At 48.3% G+C, this 19,882-nt stretch overlaps 2 protein-coding genes across 2 annotated transcripts in view; both read left to right on the forward strand.

Annotated features, from left to right (window-relative positions):
* Positions 1-7,825, forward strand: part of HSPA12A (heat shock protein family A (Hsp70) member 12A) — a 65,638-nt gene extending 57,813 nt beyond the window's left edge. The window contains exons 11-12 of the mRNA XM_041742556.1: positions 2,648-2,751; positions 3,688-7,825. Coding sequence (XP_041598490.1) covers positions 2,648-2,751; positions 3,688-4,325 — 742 coding nt within the window. The 3' untranslated portion in view covers positions 4,326-7,825. The remainder of the gene's footprint in view (positions 1-2,647; positions 2,752-3,687) is intronic.
* A 2,723-nt stretch (positions 7,826-10,548) lies between these two features.
* Positions 10,549-15,029, forward strand: C2H10orf82 (chromosome 2 C10orf82 homolog). The gene is made up of 3 exons (XM_041741348.1): positions 10,549-10,603; positions 12,994-13,212; positions 14,842-15,029. The coding sequence occupies exons 1-3, from the start codon at positions 10,549-10,551 to the stop codon at positions 15,027-15,029; spliced, it is 462 nt and encodes a 153-aa protein (XP_041597282.1).
* Positions 15,030-19,882: the final 4,853 nt, after the last annotated feature.

Consider the following 19,882-nt stretch of genomic DNA (forward strand, 5'->3'; position numbering starts at 1 on the left):
GAGGCACTTAGCACAATGCCTTGGACCTGGAAAGTACTATTTTTGTGTTAGCTTTTATTATGTGCTAATAATTATAAGCTTTATGAAAGCAGGGACTTTTGTGTGTTTTGGCCTCTGCTATATCCTCCATATCTACAATAGAATCTGGTGTGGACATAGCAGGTGCTCAGTAAATATTTGTTGAATGAATCCTGTGGGATCCTGGGTTTCCTGCTACTCTGAGTCTCTTGGCTGCAGGCAAGTGTTTGTAGTTCAGCTTGTTGCAAAATGAACATTTGGAAGCTATTTTAAAGCTGAAGTACAAAATTAATAGACAAAAATCATAGGTTTCTAAAAATCTTTTTTATAGTGGAAAATTTCAAACATGTACTGGGCAAATGAATCTCATTATTCAGCTTCAACAACTGTCAGTTCCTGGCCAATCTAAATCCTCATGTACCCTTCCCCAAGCATTTTAAAGCAAATCTGATCATCATCTAATCCATAAATATAACAGTATATCTCTAAGGGAGATAATTTGAAAATCAAAACCATGACACTTATTCCTATCACACTTAAAACAAGTAATTCTTCAGTATCCTTCAAATATACCCAGGGAACATTCAAATTTTTCCTATCGTCTTATTTTTTTTTCAGTTTGCATTACTATCTAAAAGATGGCTATTCATAGCAATGCTCTGGCATGCCTGTATGTCCCACTTAACATATAGGATCACCCTCCTGTTTTTTCTTTAGTTTATTAGATGATAAAGCTGATTGTCCCATAGAGACTTCTACAGGCTGGGGTTTTTGCTCATTGCATGCCCACATAACATGTTTGGTCCCCTGGTATTTTTTATAAATTGTCAGACTGAGCTAGAGATTTGGTCAGATTCAAGTTTGAGTTTTTGGCAAACCTACTTCATGGCCGGGGCTGGGGATAGTATTTCCCTTTGCATCACATCAGGGAGCACATGCTATTTGCTGGTTGCTTCTTTTGGGATGCTCGCTAGCCATTGTTGCCTAGGCCCACCAAGCTAATGGGTGACCTCTTCGTCTCTCACTCCTCCTCCACTTGTTAGCTAGCATGCTTCTGGAGAGAAACTCTTCTCCTAAGTGGTTTGGTTGCCCACTGAAGTACAGTTCATATAGAGAAGACAGGACAAATGCTTGGTTCTTTCCTTTCATTTAAACATTTTTTGTTAAAAAACAACAACAACAAAAAATTGTGGATTTCCTAGCATTCTCCTAAGTGACAAATGCTTTTTTTCCTTTTGTGGGGATACCATTCAGACTTCATGGATTTAGGCATATTTGGTGTATTTTAAACCATGGCAGTTGTATCCTTATTGATCATCACAATGTCCTGTCTTGGCCAGGAGGAGCCTCTTCAAGTTGGCTCCTGAGTCCCATTGATATGGTATTTTGGTCTGACGTCTGGTTTGAGAAGACTTATCTTGTATGCTCCCCATCCCAGACCTGCAATCGGCCAGTTCTCTAAGAAGCTGGGCTTTGTTTAGCAGGAAATAAAGGAGATAGGATTTTGGGTCTTCTTGCCCTTGGAGCAGGGTCCTGGTTGGACTCTTATGAGACTCTAGGCTCATGGTCTCTCTGTCCACTGGCCTCCCACAGAGGTGCTTGTTCCCAGCTGAACCCCAAATCCTGCTCACACAGTTCTGGGGCCTGTCAGCATTCCTTCTAGGGAGACTGGCTACAGCCAACCCATGGATCATCCCATACCATCCCACATTGTCCTTTGGCCGAGGCCACAGAAAGACTGCCTGGTCAGGGAGACCTGGAAGCATCTAGAAGGTGATGCTAGGAAGCAGCTGGCACATGCTTTGCTTCAGGGACAGATGCCATTTGCTTGGTCTTTGAACTTGAGAATGAGCAGGTACAGGCTGCAATAACAGTCCCTGGCATTTCCAAAGTGTTTTCACAAATGTGATATTTAACTTCATCTTCACAACAACCCCAATGAGGGAGGTAAGATAAGTTGTATTATCTTTGATTTCCAGATAAGAGACTGGGGCTCAGAGAAATTGCAGCCCAACTTTCCCAAAAGTTCCACAGGTTCTGAGGGGCAGAGACCATCCTGGAGCCGGGCACTCCTGACTCCCCATCTAGTGCTCTTTCTGTTCCATGCTGTTGCTTTGCATGTTCTGTACCTTTGACAGAGAAAGGGGCATCCTAGTTGGATTAGGCCTGTCACTGTCATAGGACAGGTGCCCACAGGGCTTACGAAAAGGCACCTGAGCACACAGGCTTGTAGCCATAGACCACAGCACAGTGGACACATCATATGAGCATTTAATGGACTCATTAATGAACTCAAATCTGACTATCACTCGACTGAAAAATGTGGACATTCAAACCAGAAAGATCCCTTTAATTCTTACCCTATATTTTGCACTAGACTTTGGCTTCTGCCATTCCAAGGGAAGGTTGGCCACAGCACAAAGCAAAGAGAAACAGAAGAGGCTGTGTCTTGGCTTTTGAGTGTCTCAGGGTCCAGGTTCTGGCAGTTGAGGATATTTCCAGGGACTTTCAAACCCTTCTGTTCCCTTCGATGTGACAGCTGTTCTGCTAGCACCCATGTCTGTACACATTAGCCTGGGTATCGTTCACACACTCACTACCTGTTTCTCTCCATGCCACACCCCCACAGTGTGGATTTTGTGAAGTGGTCCTCACAAGGGATGCTGAGGATGAGTCCGGATGCCATGAATGCCCTTTTTAAGCCAACCATTGACAGCATCATTGAGCATCTCCGTAAGTATCAGCCAGGGCTCAGCCACTCAGTAGGGCAGAGCCAAGAAAGGGGACCGACTTTTCTAGCATCACTAGCTGGTGCGTGTGAAGTCAGGTTGGCAGGGGGTCTGGGGCTGGGAGCCACAGGTCGGGGCCTGGGCAGGAGTAGACAGGGCCTGGGCATGTATATGGGGAGCTTTCTGGGGATAGGCTGTCCAGATCCCTCCCCTCAGGTACTGTAAAGCAGCCCAGAGCCTGTCTTTACCTGGGCCTTGAGTTTGACTTCAAAAGTCAAGATGCTGGGAGCTCTGTAGCAATATTCTCCTGGACTGACAGGGCCTCGGGAATGTATAGTCTTTGCTTTATCAGGATACATTAGGAACTGTAATCTTTGCTGGGGAGGAGGAACAGTTGTGTGGACCCAGAGAAAGTCTCCGGCAGGGGGGGCAAACAGAATCTGGCCATGCAGTTCTTGTGCGCCCTCAATGCCCTCACTTGGGGACCCGCAGTAAACTCACCGGGCACCTTTTGCAGTATCCAGGCCCCCCATCCACTTCCCAGCCCACACCTCCCACATCAGAACCCCTTTGAAAACTAAAGAACAGTTTTGAGAACAGCCTGCCTTTACTGATTTAATAGGACCACAGGTTTGGAGAAGGTTAGGAGTATTCATTTATGCCTAACAAATTACTAGTGAAAACCATCACCATCTAGCTGTAAAAATGAGTTTCTACTGACCAAGAACTTTGGTGTTCACTTCTTGAGCATATTAGTGTGCAAACCCCTCTCTTTCAAAGACCAGCTGTACAAAAATTCTGTCCAACCAGCATAGCCACATCTGCCCCCGCAGCGGGCCCAAGTGGTTTGGTCTGTGTTCCCCATGCTCTTGGGCCACCAGTCTCCCTTGGTGGTGTGGCTTTTGGTGACAGCACATTGTCCCTTACTCTTTGTTTTCAGGGGACCTGTTTCAGAAGCCCGAGGTGTCCACTGTCAAGTTCCTCTTCCTGGTGGGAGGCTTTGCGGAGGCGCCCCTCCTGCAGCAGGCAGTTCAGGCCGCCTTCGGCGACAAGTGCCGCATCATCATCCCCCAGGACGTGGGCCTCACTATCCTCAAGGGCGCGGTCCTCTTTGGCCTGGACCCCGCGGTCATCAAGGTGCGCCGATCACCGCTCACCTACGGGGTGGGCGTGCTGAACCGCTACGTGGAGGGCAAGCATCCTCCTGAGAAGCTTCTGGTGAAGGATGGGACTCGCTGGTGCACCGATGTGTTTGATAAGTTCATTTCTGCTGACCAGTCGGTGGCCCTGGGGGAGCTGGTGAAGCGTAGCTACACCCCGGCCAAGCCTTCCCAGCTGGTCATCGTCATCAACATCTACAGCTCCGAGTGCGACGACGTGAGCTTCATTACCGACCCGGGGGTGAAGAAGTGTGGCACGCTCCGTCTGGATCTCACAGGGACCAGCGGCACGGCCGTGCCTGCTCGGAGGGAGATCCAGACCCTCATGCAGTTTGGGGACACAGAGATCAAGGCCACGGCCGTCGATATAGCCACCGCGAAGAGTGTCAAGGTTGGGATTGACTTCTTAAATTACTAACCGGCCCGCCCCGCCGCCTGCCCCCTTGGACTAAGCTCACCTGCATCTGCGGACCTCCCCCCTACCCCTTGACTGTCCTTTCCCCCTTGTCCTTGACCCTCAGCATTGCTCACCTGAATTTCAGCAGGGAAGATGGGAACAACTAGGGCTAGAAATAATTAGGGATTTTCGAGGGCACACTGGAGTCAGAAAAACTGTTGGAAATTGAGGTTGAGGTTTGGGGATGAGAAAGCTGAGGATCCTGGAAGAGCAGCTAGTTTTCACAGGTACAGAGTGGTGAAACACACCCACCCGCACAAGGGAATCAGTCTGTTTCTGCAGCAGTGATTCAGCCTCATTTGCACGGATCTCCGTTAGGTGGAACGTAGGAGGCCCTATTGCTATCTTTCTAGATTTGAAATGAGATCTTTGAGCCAAGAGGAGATTCTTCATCTATTTGAGACTTTTCTTTTTACATTTTGTGGATGGCAGTCGACCCAGAATGCTGTCCATCTGCAGTTAATTGCTTTTCATCATGTGATTAAAAGCGATGATTCACGAAACTGGGAGCATTTTCAGCTGGTGGGAGAGGACTGGCCCTGCTGGGCACTATTTTAGGGTCTCATAATTTCAATTCTGAATAGGTTCAGGGAGGAGTAACGATAGCCTGAGCTAATCTACTAGGATTTGAGTGAGTGGGAGAGCTGACACCTTAGCTTTTCGGCAGCGAAAGCTTGCTTCGAGGGAAATGGATAGTCAGGCACTGCTGACTTATACCAAATCATATGCTGTGTGGCATCTTTCCCCAGATGCTAGATCCTGATTTCTGAATTCATAAATAATTCAAGCCAAGTTTAGTGGGCTTCTGCCTGAGGAAATGGGCTTGCGGTTTGCCTTGTTCACATCAGCAAGCCCAGGAGTCTGGAACAGCCCCTCACCCTGACAAGGGTACGTAACTTAACTCCCTCCTCATCCTCATCTCTCAGAGAGTTTTGGCCAGCACTCCCACATTTCAAAAAGAATACATTGGTTACACATGGATAGAGAATCTGTACGATGAAATGTTTCATTAAAATCTTCCGTTTTTAAAGCGTATCTGAAAGGAATTCATAGATCTGTACTCAATGAGTTAAGCCAGGTCTTCTCAAAGCTGATCTGTGGATCCCTCTCGTCAGCACTGCCTGGGTACCTCTTAAAAACAGGTTTCTGGATGCTGTCCCTCTTAAAAATTGAAGCTGAGTCTCGGGGAGGGCGACCAGCATTTGCATTTTCAGTAGACACCACAGAGGACTGTGGCTCCAAGGGAATCTGAGAACTAACTTTAGGTTTTGTTGGAAGCTGAGGCACAGACCAGCGACCAGCGCCTGCAGTCTTCCTGTTTGGGGCTCCCTTAGGGAGAGGATTTTTCTAGCGAAGAGCCAGAGTCCCACACCCTGCCCTCTGTGAGTGGGGCTGGGGCTCCACCTGGCTTGGGGACATGGCCTGTGAAGGAGACAAGTTGGAAGAAAGACACCCCGGTAAGAATGAGGTGAGGAACCAACTGGTGTGTCTGCTGGAACTCATTTCGATTTTAAAGATTTTTAAATCCCTGGAGGCATGCATAATGAATGAAGGGAAGATGAGCTAAGGAGCTAACTTCAGGGCAAGCTGGATTCACAAACCCATTCCCATAGCCAGATATGCAGATTCGAAAAAGCATTTCCAGTTTCATTTGCACATGTCTTTTCACACCGCCTGCTGCAGAATTCCCTGCTCGAACGTGAAACACGAACAAACCCCTGACCCAGAGAATGCTAGAACGCTAGTCACGTTAACTTTGCCGCAGGATTGCGTGTCCAGGCACAAAGGTGTGCTTGCTAGGGTTCTGGTTCTCTTGCCTGCTCTGCTTCAAAAGCTATAAATGTTCTTGGATCTCTCTTTGGTGTTGCCAGCCATATTCTGCAAATAAGACTTCTCAACTTAGTTATAAGTAATATAATTTTATGTACATACGATATTAGAATATTGTACAGAATCTTTATTTCTACAATGTGCTGCTTTACTTGTTAAACAACAACAACAAAGGGAAAACGCACTTTGAATTTTGTTGATGACATTGTTGCCTTTGATTTCCCATGGCTTCATTTTTTAATTGCGCTTACTTACCTATTTGTACTGATACTAAGCTTACGGACTATGTATGCGAGGCTGAGCAAGAGTCAGAGGTGCCCAGGCTCCCCATACTCTGGAAAAAAAAAAGGGACAACAGCTGGATCGCCAGCTTCATCAGACCTTGCTTCACTCACATCCTTCCCAAAGGCTCACAGTTTATATTGAAGGGAGTGTAATCATGTGTCGGTTCTCCTGTCCCGTCTTTGAGAGCTGAACATCCTGGCTATTCTGTAAGCCGCGTGACTGTGCAGGAAAACTCTTTGCGGCCCTGCAGGGCTGTCAGCTGCTTCTTGTGGGGCAGAGCGGTCCCTCTGAGGGCCAAGTGTGGTCTGTCTGCAGTGTTGACAACAGGGTTCCAGGAAGGAATCGAGGGGTACGCAGATTCCAGCTGTTCCACTCGATTAAGTGTGTGAGTAATTTAGTCGTTTTTTTTTTTGTTTTTTTTTTTTGCTGATGTAAGGCTTTTCCCACCTTGCACTGAGGATGTCTCCTTGCCTGTGATTTCTCTTTAGCAAATTGGTTGACTTCTGCACTGTTGGCAAACCCATGATGGAGAGGGAGTGATAGCTTTACTGGACTTTCTTCTGGCCCCAGAAATGCAGCCCCAATAGCTGATTCTTAAAGGGAATCCCCCAATCCATCCCTCCTCTCTCTCCTGCCCACAGAAATATTCTAGAATGAGAACACTGGATAAATATACTCAGACACATTTTCTAATCTTAGGAAGTTTCTAAAAAGCCTGTTGTCTTGACCATTACTCAACCGTCCCTGGGATATTATTATCTGATGTTCATTGTTTTGGAGGCAGAATTGTCAGGGAGGACTGCCTTTAGAACTGCCCTGTCTGTACACAGCAGGCGTCAATAAATGCTGAATAACAGACAAGTTACAGAAAGACAAGATAGGCAAGAGAAGGAGACACATAGGCACTTGCACAACGTGATGACTAAGACTGAGTCCAGATTGCAGAGCCTGCCCGCCCCCTAGGATGTTATTTAGATCAAGTTTAGCTTTTAGAGTCTAGGTCTGGTTAATTGCCAGGGTGGCAAAGAATCGCATGCGTCAATATAAGCAGGAGTCCAAATGCATTATTAGTCGAAGATCGAACTTCACATGTAGAGATGAAGTAGCTGTAAGCTGCATATTTACGCTGGGAAATGACTAAGTGGATGACTAGTATAAAAGTCGTTGTCCGTCACACCTCTCATCCGCTTGGAACATGGAACTTTATTCTAAACTATCAGCCATTGGGGTCTTGTTCACTACAAGATAAATTCACACTCCACCGAACTTTGCAGCTGTTCACAACTTGACGAGATTGTACTCGCAAACTCTGTCTTCACAGATGTCTAATAAAGCGAAACTCTGGATCTTGTGTGGCCCAACTTTTTTTTTTTTTTTTTTTCTGTATGAATCTGTGAATGGAATCGCGGATGCATCATTGCTGACTTCCCCCTCAGCTCCATCTCGCTCAGATGGAGACAGACTTTTAGGTTTTTTCCTAAATGTTGCAAGCAAGCTTTTTAAAAAAATGTTTTTAACTTTCATTCCAACAAGACTGGCTCCTCTGTTTGCTGGGAACCAGGATTCCATCCGTGTTCATGAGTCCCTTTCCCCTCCAAGCTACAGAAAGTGGCTTCTAGCCAGACAGAAGGCAGGTGAGCCGGGGTGGCCACTGACAACTCCACGGCACCCACGTACATGCAGGTCATTGAAAACAAAGCGGAAGGGCCCAGGACTGGCACCTTGCCCGAGTATCCTAGCAGGCAGGCCAGGCTGCCTGCTGCACCTAGAGCCTCGAGAGTGTTCCAGAGCTCGCTTTAGAAGCTTCCGGGATCTGTGGTGGAGTCCTGGGGCTCTGAGGGGGGTACAAATGGGTTCCTCCTAAGTGAGTAGTTTCACTAGCCTTCATCTGAGGCTGAACTCCCAGGAAGTCAGGTAGGTAAGGCTGGGAGATGCAGTGAAACACACCTACCGGGAAAGAGTGCCCTTGGGTGGTCAGCTGTTACAGGTTTTTGTAGATACAGGGCCCCACTGGGACTAGCAGCCTTGAAAGGCCCTCATTGCCTCTGCCTGGGTCACACAGTGGGCATCCTGGTTTGAATCCAGGGCGATGAAGGCTCAGGCCCCCTTTAGCTCCCAGAAAATGAGGATGATTAGAAAGGAGTAGGGCTCCACTTCCTGGCACCCTCCCTCCCACTCTTCATTTTGGTGCACTGCCCCTCTCCAGCCCATCCCAGGCTGCTTGGTCCCCCTTCCCCCAGGCCAGCCCCTCCCACAGCCCTGACTCCCCGCAAGAAGGCCTGTGGCCAGTGGCCAACCCTCCTCCCATCCAAATCCAGGCCGCCCCAGTGTGGACCCGCAGAAAAGGCAGCTTTGACCTAGATCCCCTCACGTCGCTCTCCCCCCAGTTCCAAAACCCAGGGGGGCCCAGCTGGGGGGACCACGTGTGGAGAACAGCTGCAGAAGCCAAATATTTGTTGGGCAAATCACTGAACAGGCCCCGGGGCCCACGCTGAGCCGGGAGAAAGGGGAGGCGCCCCCACATCCACTGGGGTTCACCCAAGCGCGCCCTGGTCGCGGTGGGGGAGGGGCAGCGGGGCGTCCGGCCCCTCCTCGCCCCTCCTCCCGCCCCTCCCCCAGGACGGTGAGCGCACAAAGGCTGCGGAGGCTGGTGGGCTGGGAGGACTGGGAGGACTGGGAGGGCTGGGAGGGCTGCAGGCCGCGCAGGTGAGGACGCGCCCCCGGGGAGGGGGTGCTGTGCCGCGCTTTCGGCCCCTCCGGGGTCCCACCCCCAGCACACCCCCTCTCCACCTTACTCCTGGATTCCACCTCCTCCAGGCAGCCGCCCAGGCTGCCACCCACCGCACCAGACACAGGCCTCTCCCTAGGGCCACGCTTTTGGGTAACATAAGCCTGCCGTCCGAATTTAGACGTCCTCCGTGCTTGCCTCCTTGAATGACGAGTTACTTAGCCTGTCTGTGCCTTATTTTTCTCTTCCGTAAGTGGAGGGCTCAAATGGGAGCTAAGCCTTAGGGCGGCTGTGAGGATTCACCAAGACAGGTAGTCCTGCATCAGCTGCGTCCTAGCAAGGGTCCTGTACGTGTGTGTGTTTAAGATTCCCATCACCGCTGAGTAAACACCACTGTGGCCCTCCCCGCCACCCCTGAGACCACCTGTCCTGGCCGCTAAGGACTTACTTTTGAGAGATGAACTGGCTTGGTAGTGTAGCATTTGGCAGCACCGACAGATGCCCAGATGCAGGCCCTGGCCCCTTTGCTGGGACCATTAGCCATCCTGGAAGTGGGGAGGCAGCGTCCACATAAACCGATGTGGTGATGATCTCACCCCCCTCCCCTGCTCGCCCATCTTGGACTCCATGCCAACCTTTGGGGACTTCTGAGCCCTTCCAGCCATAACTTATTCTAATTCTCTGTCACGGGGCTGCCCTGTGTGTTGTAGGATGTTTAGCAGAATCCTTGGCCTCTGGCTCCCTAGATACCGGTAGAACCCCATCCCCTGGTCGTGACAACCAAAAATGTCTCTGCACACTGCCAGGTGTCCTGAGGGTGGTGGTGGGGGTGGGGACACCAGTGCAACCTTTTCCTGGTGGGAAAAGAAAGGCTCTGGGGGTGCAGATGCTTCATCTCTTCCCTCTTTTGAGGTTCAGGGGCTTCACACAGGGGCTCCTGGGTCCCGCTCATTTTTACGTTCCTCACCTCCTCACAGTTGACCACAGTGTGTATACAGTTCATGATTGCTGGCTGGATGCATGGAAGGTTGGGTGGAAAGTTGGGTGGATGGAGGAGTCGCAGGAGGGGAGACACTCATGGGTGGTGATCTGCACACCTGTTATTCTAAGTTCATGTAAAAGGTGAGCAATCCTTGGTATTGGGCCATTGGTTTTATAACTGACGCCAACTATGTCTGCTGGTTCTGTGTTAAGATGGCGGTGCTGCCTCTCTGTCCCAACCCCCTGGTAGGCTCATTCGAATCCCAAGGGCTCTAGCCCACGCATAGTGAGTTCTTGAGGCAGGGACATTTGATAAGGTAATTTCATCCCCTCTTCCCTTCATTAACAGCAAGTGAAATCATGGAGTCTTCCAAGATCTTCATGAGACATCTGCCAATCACACCAGGCTACAGTGGTAAGTGGTGATGTGCCCTGCAGATGTGCATGACGGGAGATCCACGGTCCTGGTCACTGTCCCTGCCTTGGTCCACCGTCCATGTCTTTCTGGCCTACTGGGCCAGTATGGCCCTCTAGCCTTTTAAGACACTTGTTGAAGGCGCTCCCTTGCTGACGATGGCTGATAACTGAGTTCTGATGAATGGAATGATGTAATAGGCCAGATCTCCCAGGACATGGCCTGGTGTGCAGGAAGCACTTCATGTCTTTTCAGCATATTTGGACCAAGGTGGACACAGTGCTATGGGGATAGACACAATGAATAATAAGGCCAAGTCATTTTTCCCAAGTTGAGCTTTCTCAGGTCTTGCACTAGGGCTGTTTGTATGGTCCCATTCCTGTGTCCCTGAGAGGGAGAGTGATCAAGTGCCCTGGTTTGTCTGGAATGGCCCTGATTTTGGCACTGAAAGTCCTCACCCCCAGGAAGCCCCTAAGTCCTTGGCAAACAGGGATAGCTGGTCACCCTACCTAAAGGTTCTCCTCCTTGGGCTTCTGGGCTACTGAGAACTTAGTCACATCTCTGTGACAAATCCAATGGTCTTCATGGGCCCTCAGCTCTCACATAAGGTGTTCTTAGGAGAGGAGATGCATGGGGAATACTCCAAGGTTGCCCAGCCTCACCCCTCCCTGGTCCTTCTGGCTGGTTAAGAGAACAGGTTCTGAGTTCTAACAAACTGAGGTTCTAACACCCTGCTTGGCCACGGTGTAGGGTACTTTCTGTGGTAAGTAAAAATGTCTATTAAATGGGGGTATTAGTCTCTTAGGGCTGCAGTTTAAAACATTATGGCATTTAAATTTAAACAACATTTAAATTTAAAACAGGCATTTAAAACAACAGCCTCAGTTCTGGAGGCGAAATCCAGGTGTTGGTAGGACCCTGCCCTCTCCGAAGACTCTAGCGGAGGGTCCTTTCTCGCCTCTTCCAGTTTCTTGTGGCAGCATGGATGCAATCTCTGCCGCTGTCTTCACATGACTGTTGCGTGTCCTTCTGCCCTGCATCTCTGTGTCTCTTTCTCAGGTCCCCCTCTCCCTTATCTTATAACTGAGTGCTTTCAACAAGTGTCCTAAAAAGCTAACATACCTGTACTGGCCCAGCCAGCTGGCCAGACATAGACAGTGGACCAAGTGGACTAAGGCAGAGATGGTTAGATTTGGGGCTCATCCTCAATCAAGGATAATCTCATTTCCAAATCCTTAAAGACGTCTGCAAAGACCCTATTTCCAGGCAAGGTCACATTCATGGGTCCCAAGGGTTAGGACTTGGACTTGTCTATTTGGGAGACACAGTTTCAAACCTCTATGCAGGATAATGATAGATTTCTCCTAAAATTAGTCCTGGGCCTTAGTAAGACTCAGTGAAGGTAGCTTGTATTCCTCTGTGTGTGTACATATATACAGTTACATAAAACCCAACCGGGCCAAGGTAGGTCCTGGTGGCAGGCCCCTCTGTTTCTACCATCTTCGCCCGCCGCAACACGAGGGTATCTTTTAATTGCCCCAGGGTTGAGGAGACTGGTTGGTGGGTGGAGGGCTCCAAGAACAGTCTAGTAATTAGATTCTTCCAGAAGTGGCTTCTTGCAGGGCGTGGGAGGCAGGGTTGCTGCTTTTAACTCTGCAGTCAGATTTTCTTTAGGGAGAAAGGCAAAATGTTGGGCTTCCATAATGAGCGGGAGGTATTTATTTATTTAGCCATTGAAAACCAAGTTCTTAACCAGTTTTTCCTCATTTGTTCTTTCAAAAAATAGTTTTATTGTGACAATAGTATAGTCCCTGGGATTCAGCATCTAGTTTAAATAAATACTTGTGTTTTACCCATACTAATTGTAATGATTATATGTTATTTTGTGGGAAGTGGTAAAAATTGTTCTAGGGGGTGGGCCTCACAGATAATGAATTTACCTTTTTTTGTGTAATAGGTCTCAGCTTTTAATAAGCCCGCAATTTCCCGATGGTCCGACAAAAAGGATCCCAAATTGCATTTGGGAAGTGTCAAGGAAAATAAGCTTTCTCTCTAAAAAGATGAATAATTTCAATTACTCCTCAGACTATCATTTTGGCCCATTAAATGCTTTCCCCATTTGCTGTTCAGACTGACATCAGGGGCTTTGCTATCAAAGAATATTACTGTCATCGTCTTTGTTGAAATGGGCCTTCCCTCCCCAGCTCCAAGGTCACTTTTCATGGCCTTGGGAGGGCCCAGCACCGCCGTGCAAACAACAGCCCTGCTTGTATTAATGGCCTTTGGAAAAATGCAGTGTTGTGGGCCAAGGAAGAAATGCCAAGTAGTGGGCTGAGGTTCTGGGGAGCTTCTGCAGGTTCTGACCGCCTATGATTCGTCGGCTCTTGCAGGCTTTGTGCCCTACCTTAGCTGCCAGCAAGCCACCAGCAAGGACAGTATGTCCCACTGTCTGAAAATCTTCCAGGAGAACACACGGCGATATAAAAACCAGCTGGAGGAATTTCGCTGCTCGGTGGCCACTGCCCAGAAGCTGAAGCCCGTCTGCTCGGAGGAGACCGTCCTGCAGGCGCTGCACCAGTACCTCCAGCAGTACCACCCCCTGAGTCTGGGTACCAGCCCCCAGGAAACCAGTCCCCTCCTCCTGGGGTCCAAGTGCAGGCAGGGTGGGCCTGCTGAGCCGCCCCAGGGAGCACAGACTCCAGCCCCCCTCCAAGGTCCAGATCCCCGGGCGGTGTGCAGCAGGTCCCAGAGGCTTCGGTTCATGCAATGAGAAAGAAACATTTCCAGGGGGAGAGGGACACGGCCCTGGTCAGGCAAGAGGGTGCTGCAAACTGAGACCCCCCTCTCCCACTCCCAGCCCCTCAAGTCACCAGGAACGTCCACATCTCACCTGCCGCCATGGTCTGTGCACTTTGTGGTTGTTTTCTCTGTGCCAAGCACCATTATTTCCATTTTAGAGATGGGGTTCATGAGTCTGCAGAGGTAGTGGCCCTTGTCTGAGGTCAGACTTCAGCTGGAACCCAGCTCTTGCAGGCATTGAATGACAACCACTAACAGCCACAACACCAATGACAAAAACAACTGATGATGTGATTCTATAATGCTAATTACAAGCATGATTTGCCCTGGACCATTTTGTTTTTGTTTGTTTTTTTAAGATTTTATTTATTTATTCAGGAGAGACACTGAGAGAGGCAGAGATATAGGCAGAGGGAGAGGCAGGCTCTCCTGTGGGGAGCCTGATGAGGGACTCAATCCAGGACCCCAGGGTCACTACCTGAGGGAAGGGTGGATGCTCAACCCCTGAGCCACCCAGGTGTCCCTGTTTTTTGTGTTTTGGTTTTTTTTTTTAAGGTCTAAAGGTATATAGGAAGAGAATTGTCTCTATTATTATTCCTGTAATTGTTTGGGGTGGCTAACTCACACGTTTGTTGGGCTTTAAAGTTTTCTGAGCCATAACACAGAACATCTGCCTAAGAGTTTGAGATTTAGCCCAACTCTGACTATTTGCTGTGTGACCTAGGGCACATGGCTTCCCCTCTCTGGGTTGTCGTTCCTTCATCCAGGGCAGGGAAGGATGAACTAGATGCTCCCTACCTGCGCCTTCCAGCTCTGAGGTTCTGGGACTCGGTGGCCTCATTCTATTCTGACAGCAGCTGGAGGAGGCGGGCGGGCAGGAGTCTTTCATCTCCCAAATGTGACAATGCCCCGGGTCAGCCAGCCAGAGTCATTCATGACCTGAAAGCAGATTCCTGGTGCTGTGTGTGATGTGTTTTCTTCCCACCTGGATGCTTCTCCTGCTTCCTTTATGTAAACTGTGAAAGAGCAATGTGTGAAGCTTTTTTTTATTAGTCTGAAAGAGGAGCAGGGTCTGTTAAAGAGAAAGAGCTTGAGACTCAGACAGATGCAGGTTTGAAGCCTGGCCCTACCACTTCCTTGCCGTGTGACCTTGGCCAAGACTCTCTTAACCTCTTTAAATTTCCCCATCTTGCTCTGTAAGGTGTAGGTAATAATGGTGTCAACTTCTCACAGTTTGTGAGCGCATGAAATCAGAGGGTATTTGTAAAGTCCCTGCCAACGTGCCCAGAGCACAGAACTAACCAACCCATGGTTGCTGCTCTCAGGGCATCTAGAAGCCTGGGGTTTGCCCGGGGTAACTTGGGGTGCCGGCTAACTGGGGAGCATCACCCCCTGTGTGGCTTCCCGGAGGCCTCAGGAAGCACTGTGTCTTTTGACAGAACACAAATACATAAAGAAACCTCTCCAGGAGCCCCCGATCCCTGGCTGGGCTGGCTACCTCCCGAGAGCCAAGGTCACTGAATTAGGCTGCGCCACACGATACTCTGTCATGGCCAGAAACTGCTACCAGGACTTCCTGGACCTCATGGAGCAGTCCAAGAGGGCACACCTGAAGTCATACGAGTAAGTCCAGCTTAGGGCGTAGCCACGGGGGACCAGAACCAGGACGAGAGCTGATACTGGGCCCAAGGGGGTTTGCAGACACCCCATCCCAGCTCTAGGGCTGCCTTTATGGTTTTGTTGCACAGAAGAGGCCTTGTTTGTAGTTGCAGGCCTGTCACCGTAAGCAGCCATCCGCCCTCCCCATCCTCCCTCCACATCCCGTCCAGCATTCTCCAGAAGACTTGCCTATAGTCTGTGCTGGTTTGCAGGGAGAGGCCGGGAGTAAAAAACCAACAGGGCCTCAGTCCTAAGGCCTGAAGGCGCTGAGGATGGGGTATAGAACCACTGAGGGCGGCTCTTTGGCCTCAGTTTTCCCTTCCTTGAAAGGGAGATGTGATAATGCCTTAAATTTAGGATAAATTGTCAGGATTAGAAAGAAACCTGCTGTGCTCACACAGGATCTACATAGATTATATTTTTCTTTCTTTTTTTCTTTTTTCTTTCTATTAAAAAAAGGAGTAAGTCTATGACTTTTGTTTTTTAGAATATATGCAGATGGGTCCACACAGCTTCCTTCTGCCCCTTCTCCAAAAGTTTTGCAACGTGAAGGGCTGCTGCCCAAATATCTGGATTTTTCTAACCCAGGTAAGGGAGTACTCTTTCTTTCCTTCCTACTACTTTTAAAAACGGGATGATATGTTTGTAGTAGCCTCTCTGCTTAGCTGAGCCATCTGCCTACAGCTGGTTAGGGTGGTTTCTCTTCCAGGTGGTAGCTGTCTGGCCCATAGAAGACCCCTGACAGAGGACCCCAGACTTCTGGTGACACGTGGCTGTAGGCAGACGTCAAATATGTCATGCAACGGGAAGATTTATTTAGAGCCACTGTCCTCAGCAAAGTATGCAGAAAGCTGACGCAGACAGCCTCCCAAGAAGAGGTGACCTCAAAGGGGGACTCAGAAGCTCACTGTTCTTTCACAAGAACCAGCCCCTCACCCACACCCAACAGGCGCTAGGGAAATTTCAAAACCTAAGAATCCTTTCAACTGCCACCTGCACCCTGTCTATTTGGCAATAGCGTGTCATTGATGATAAAGACCTTTTATTGTTGTGTGGGGATAAAAGAGGTTACTGCTTGCATGCTGAAGGTTTCTATGGGGGGATGTGGTTTCTACACATTATGTTGACCTTGAGAAGAGCCAAGGTGAGGCCCATCTCCTGCTTACTTTGAGGTAGTGTTGTGCACCTGGACCAGGCTTCTACTGAAGCCCTAGCCAGCCCTCTAACCAGAGGTCCCTGGTGTGGTGATTCCCAACACTGGCACGGAGCCATGCCCATCCAGCCCTGGTGTTTCAGAATCCCACTTCTCAGGAGATCCCAATGGGCAGACACGAGATGTATTTGTTTCACAGGGCCACTGTAACAGTACCTCGAACTGGATGCCGTAAGACAATAGAATTTTATTGCCTCACAGTTCTGGGAGCTAGAAATCCAAATTCAGGGTGTTAATAGGACCATGCTTCCTCTGAAACCTTAGGGCGAGAATCCTTCCTTGCCTCTTTCCAGCTCCTTGGCCTTCTTGGTGCCTAACTACAATCTCTGTCTTTATGGTCACATGGCGTCCCTCTGTGTCTGTGTCTTCATATGGCTGTCTTCTTTTAAGGATGGCAGTCACACCGGATTAGGGCCCACTGTTTTCTAGGATGAGCTTGTCTAAACATGGCTAATGACACCTACAATGAGCCTCTTTCCAAAGAAGTCATAGTCTGAGGTACCCGGGGTGGGGGTGGGGGGTTCGGACTTCACCATAACACTTTATGGAGACACAATTCAACCCATAGCACTAGCTAACCTGTTGGCACTAACAGGCACTCTCTCTCACCTCGCTCTGTATCTACTGGCACTCAGAGAACATTAAATGCAGCTCCCAGAGCAGCGAGACCATTGGAGGCATCAAAAGGCTCAGAAATGGGCAGAGCCAAAATATATAGCACTCTACTCCTGAGTCTTGCCCAGCATGGGAATGTTCATCAGGGTTCTCTGGGCAGAAAGATCGGGTGTCAGATCTTTAACTCTGCTGAGCATAAAGAACTTTGATAAGAAAAAAGTTACGTAGTCATTTTTACGAACCTCCAAGTGTGATTTAGTATTCCCTTTATTTATGTGACAAACCATAGCCATACCTGTCACCTTGGTCTAATGGAAGCCACAGATCTGTTCATATCATCTGACATTTGTTGCACACAGCTTAGAATAATATTAGTGTTGATCACTACTTCATAATTATGTTATTAAAGCTACTATACCTGCACTCTAACATATTGTTGTTCAATCTATGTATAAAGAAACACATGGTTAGTTCACAAATTTGTCCTGTTTAAATACTTTGATCATATTTCAATATAATTAGTTTCCCTTGTAATGTCACATATTTTGCTTCCTGCATTTAAATACATTTATTGTGAGAAGAGGCCTGCATATTTCACCAGCCAGCCAGAGGGGCCTGACACAGATACGTTTCCTCATTCAGGGAGACAACCAAGGATGTAGGTACAGGGTGACTGTCATACAAAAGAAAGCAGCAGGGATCCCTGGGTGGCGCAGCGGTTTAGCGCCTGCCTTTAGCCCAGGGCGCGATCCTGGAGACCCGGGATCGAATCCCATGTCGGGCTCCCGGTGCATGGAGCCAGCTTCTCCCTCTGCCTGTATCTCTGCCTCTCTCTCTCTCTCTGTGACTATCATAAATAAATAAAAATTAAAAAAAAAAAAGGTTTAAAAAAAAAAAAAAAGAAAGCAGCAACCCAAACCTCACAGGACTTGGGAATACAGTCTATCCCATCACTAAAAAATAATAGAATACTGTTATGGACAATTATTTATAATATAGGACATGAAAAACAGGCATAAAACTGTACGATGACAGCAAACCCATGTGTATACGCACACACACAATATGATCTTGTTTTTCATTTGTAAAACGGTTGGGGGAAGGGAGAGGATGCTAGCCCATAGTGCTACCGATGGTTATTTGGATGATGGTGTATCATGAGTTATTTTTATTGTTTGTGTGCTTTCCAATTTTCCGCAGCCAACAGCTATTGCTTCATAATAATGCAAAAATGTTACTTTAAAAAATCTTTAGATATTTCAATCTTCTTGAGATAGTATGTTTAGAGGAAAAAAGCCACGTCTCAAGAAAAGGTAGCTGGCATCTTGTTCAAAGGGTTGGGACAAACCTCAGTGAATATAGTTAAGACTTTTTCCAACTCTCTTAGAACCCTGGGAGCTTGCGTTCCTACGGGTATAATGCTGAGTGAAATAAGTCAATCAAAGAATGACAGTTATCATATGGTTTCACTCATATGTGGAATATAAGAAATAGTACAAGGGACCACAAGGGAAGGGGGCAGAACTGAATGGGGAAAAAATAGTGAGGAAAACAAACCTTGAGAGACTCTTGATTCTGGGAAACAAAGAGAGGGTGGCTGGAGGGGAGGTGGGTGGGGGAATGGGGTAACCGGGTGACAGGCATTAAGGAGGGCAGGTGATGTGATGAGCACTGGGGGTTATATGTTGGCAAATTGAAATAGAATAAAATAGAATAGAATAGAATAGAATAGATAGAATAGAATAGAATAAATAAAATAAAATAAAATAAAATAAAATAAAATAAAAACCCTGGGAGAATGGAAGAATGACCCTCTGTACCCCCTCCCCCTCCCACCCCGCCTCTATCTGGAAAGGACAGGAGGAGATAGATGAGTCACCTGCCTGGGCTGGTAGTCCAGCCTGCCTCAGCTCTGCTGGCCCCCTCAGAAATGAGAGAGGCGGAAGCCTTGTCGGCCTGGCCACCTCTCCCAAACCCATAGAATTTGTAGATGACTGCTCTGGACTCAAGGTTATTGAGCTCTTCGCCTATGAAATTAAGGGGTGCCAGGATTGAAACGATTCCCTGCAAGGAGCTCTCATCTTGATCTTATCCATGGGATCATATTGCGCATCGGTGTTTGTCACCCACTAATCCAGTTGGCACTGCCTTTGAAAATTGGCTCGAACTGTAAAACGAATGCAAAAAACAGCAACCCAGTGACAGAGGTAACAAACCTGAATGAAGGCCATTAAAAACGGTTTTCGTAGTATCTCATTCTTCTACAACTTCATGATTCAGATCACCAATTTCAATGTGCAAATCTGTAGCCCCTTTGGTGGAAGCTGCAATTCTTTTCCTTAATCTTGACTCTCGCCGTTTCCCCCTAGCCTGTAATTTCTGGAGCGTCGTCTGTCCGGGGAGGCGGAGAGGTGGTTTTACTGCAGAGCACATTATCATTATTAGCACAAACTGCATCCATAATGAGCTCACTCTTGCCACTAAAAACAATTCCATTACCTGATAAGACAAATGTCCCTGAGTCTGGAGACACTGAAGAAACTAAGGATGAGGGTTTGCATGTTCGCTTAATGACAAAGGGGCCTTTTGTCGGGGTAGTTTGACTTCCTGGCATTAAAGTGCTCTATTGCGGTGACTTCTTTATCTTCTGTGCGAGAATCCTCTGGAGGCCTGGCTGTCGGGAAGGAAGGGATGCTGGGTCTCTTGTCCTTACTCCCCACCCCGCAGGGTGGTGACAGACTGACTCTGAACAGGATCTCAATCAAGGCTGTAACTTTGCTCCAGCTCAGCTGTGCAGCCTGTGGCTAGGAGCCAGACTCCCTGAGTTCAGACCTCAACGCTGTGTTTTTCTGGCTGTGTGACTCCGGATGCTTTCCTTAACCTCTCTGAGCCTCAAATTCCTACTTTGTACAATGAAGATAACAAATAGCCCACTCAGTAGCCCGGTTGGTTATGAAAATAGAGAGCCCACACGTGCTCAATAAATACTGTTA

Source organism: Vulpes lagopus, chromosome 2 (genome assembly GCF_018345385.1).
Source record: "Vulpes lagopus strain Blue_001 chromosome 2, ASM1834538v1, whole genome shotgun sequence".
Taxonomy (NCBI): domain Eukaryota; kingdom Metazoa; phylum Chordata; class Mammalia; order Carnivora; family Canidae; genus Vulpes; species Vulpes lagopus.

Excerpts from the sequence above, each read along its gene's own strand:
- C2H10orf82 (XM_041741348.1), top strand. The coding sequence starts at position 10,549 with ATGGAGTCTTCCAAGATCTTCATGAGACATCTGCCAATCACACCAGGC. Across the intron at positions 10,604-12,993 it reads AATCACACCAGGCTACAGTG|GCTTTGTGCCCTACCTTAGC; the intron begins GTAAGTGGTGAT and ends CGGCTCTTGCAG. Across the intron at positions 13,213-14,841 it reads GTACCACCCCCTGAGTCTGG|AACACAAATACATAAAGAAA; the intron begins GTACCAGCCCCC and ends GTCTTTTGACAG.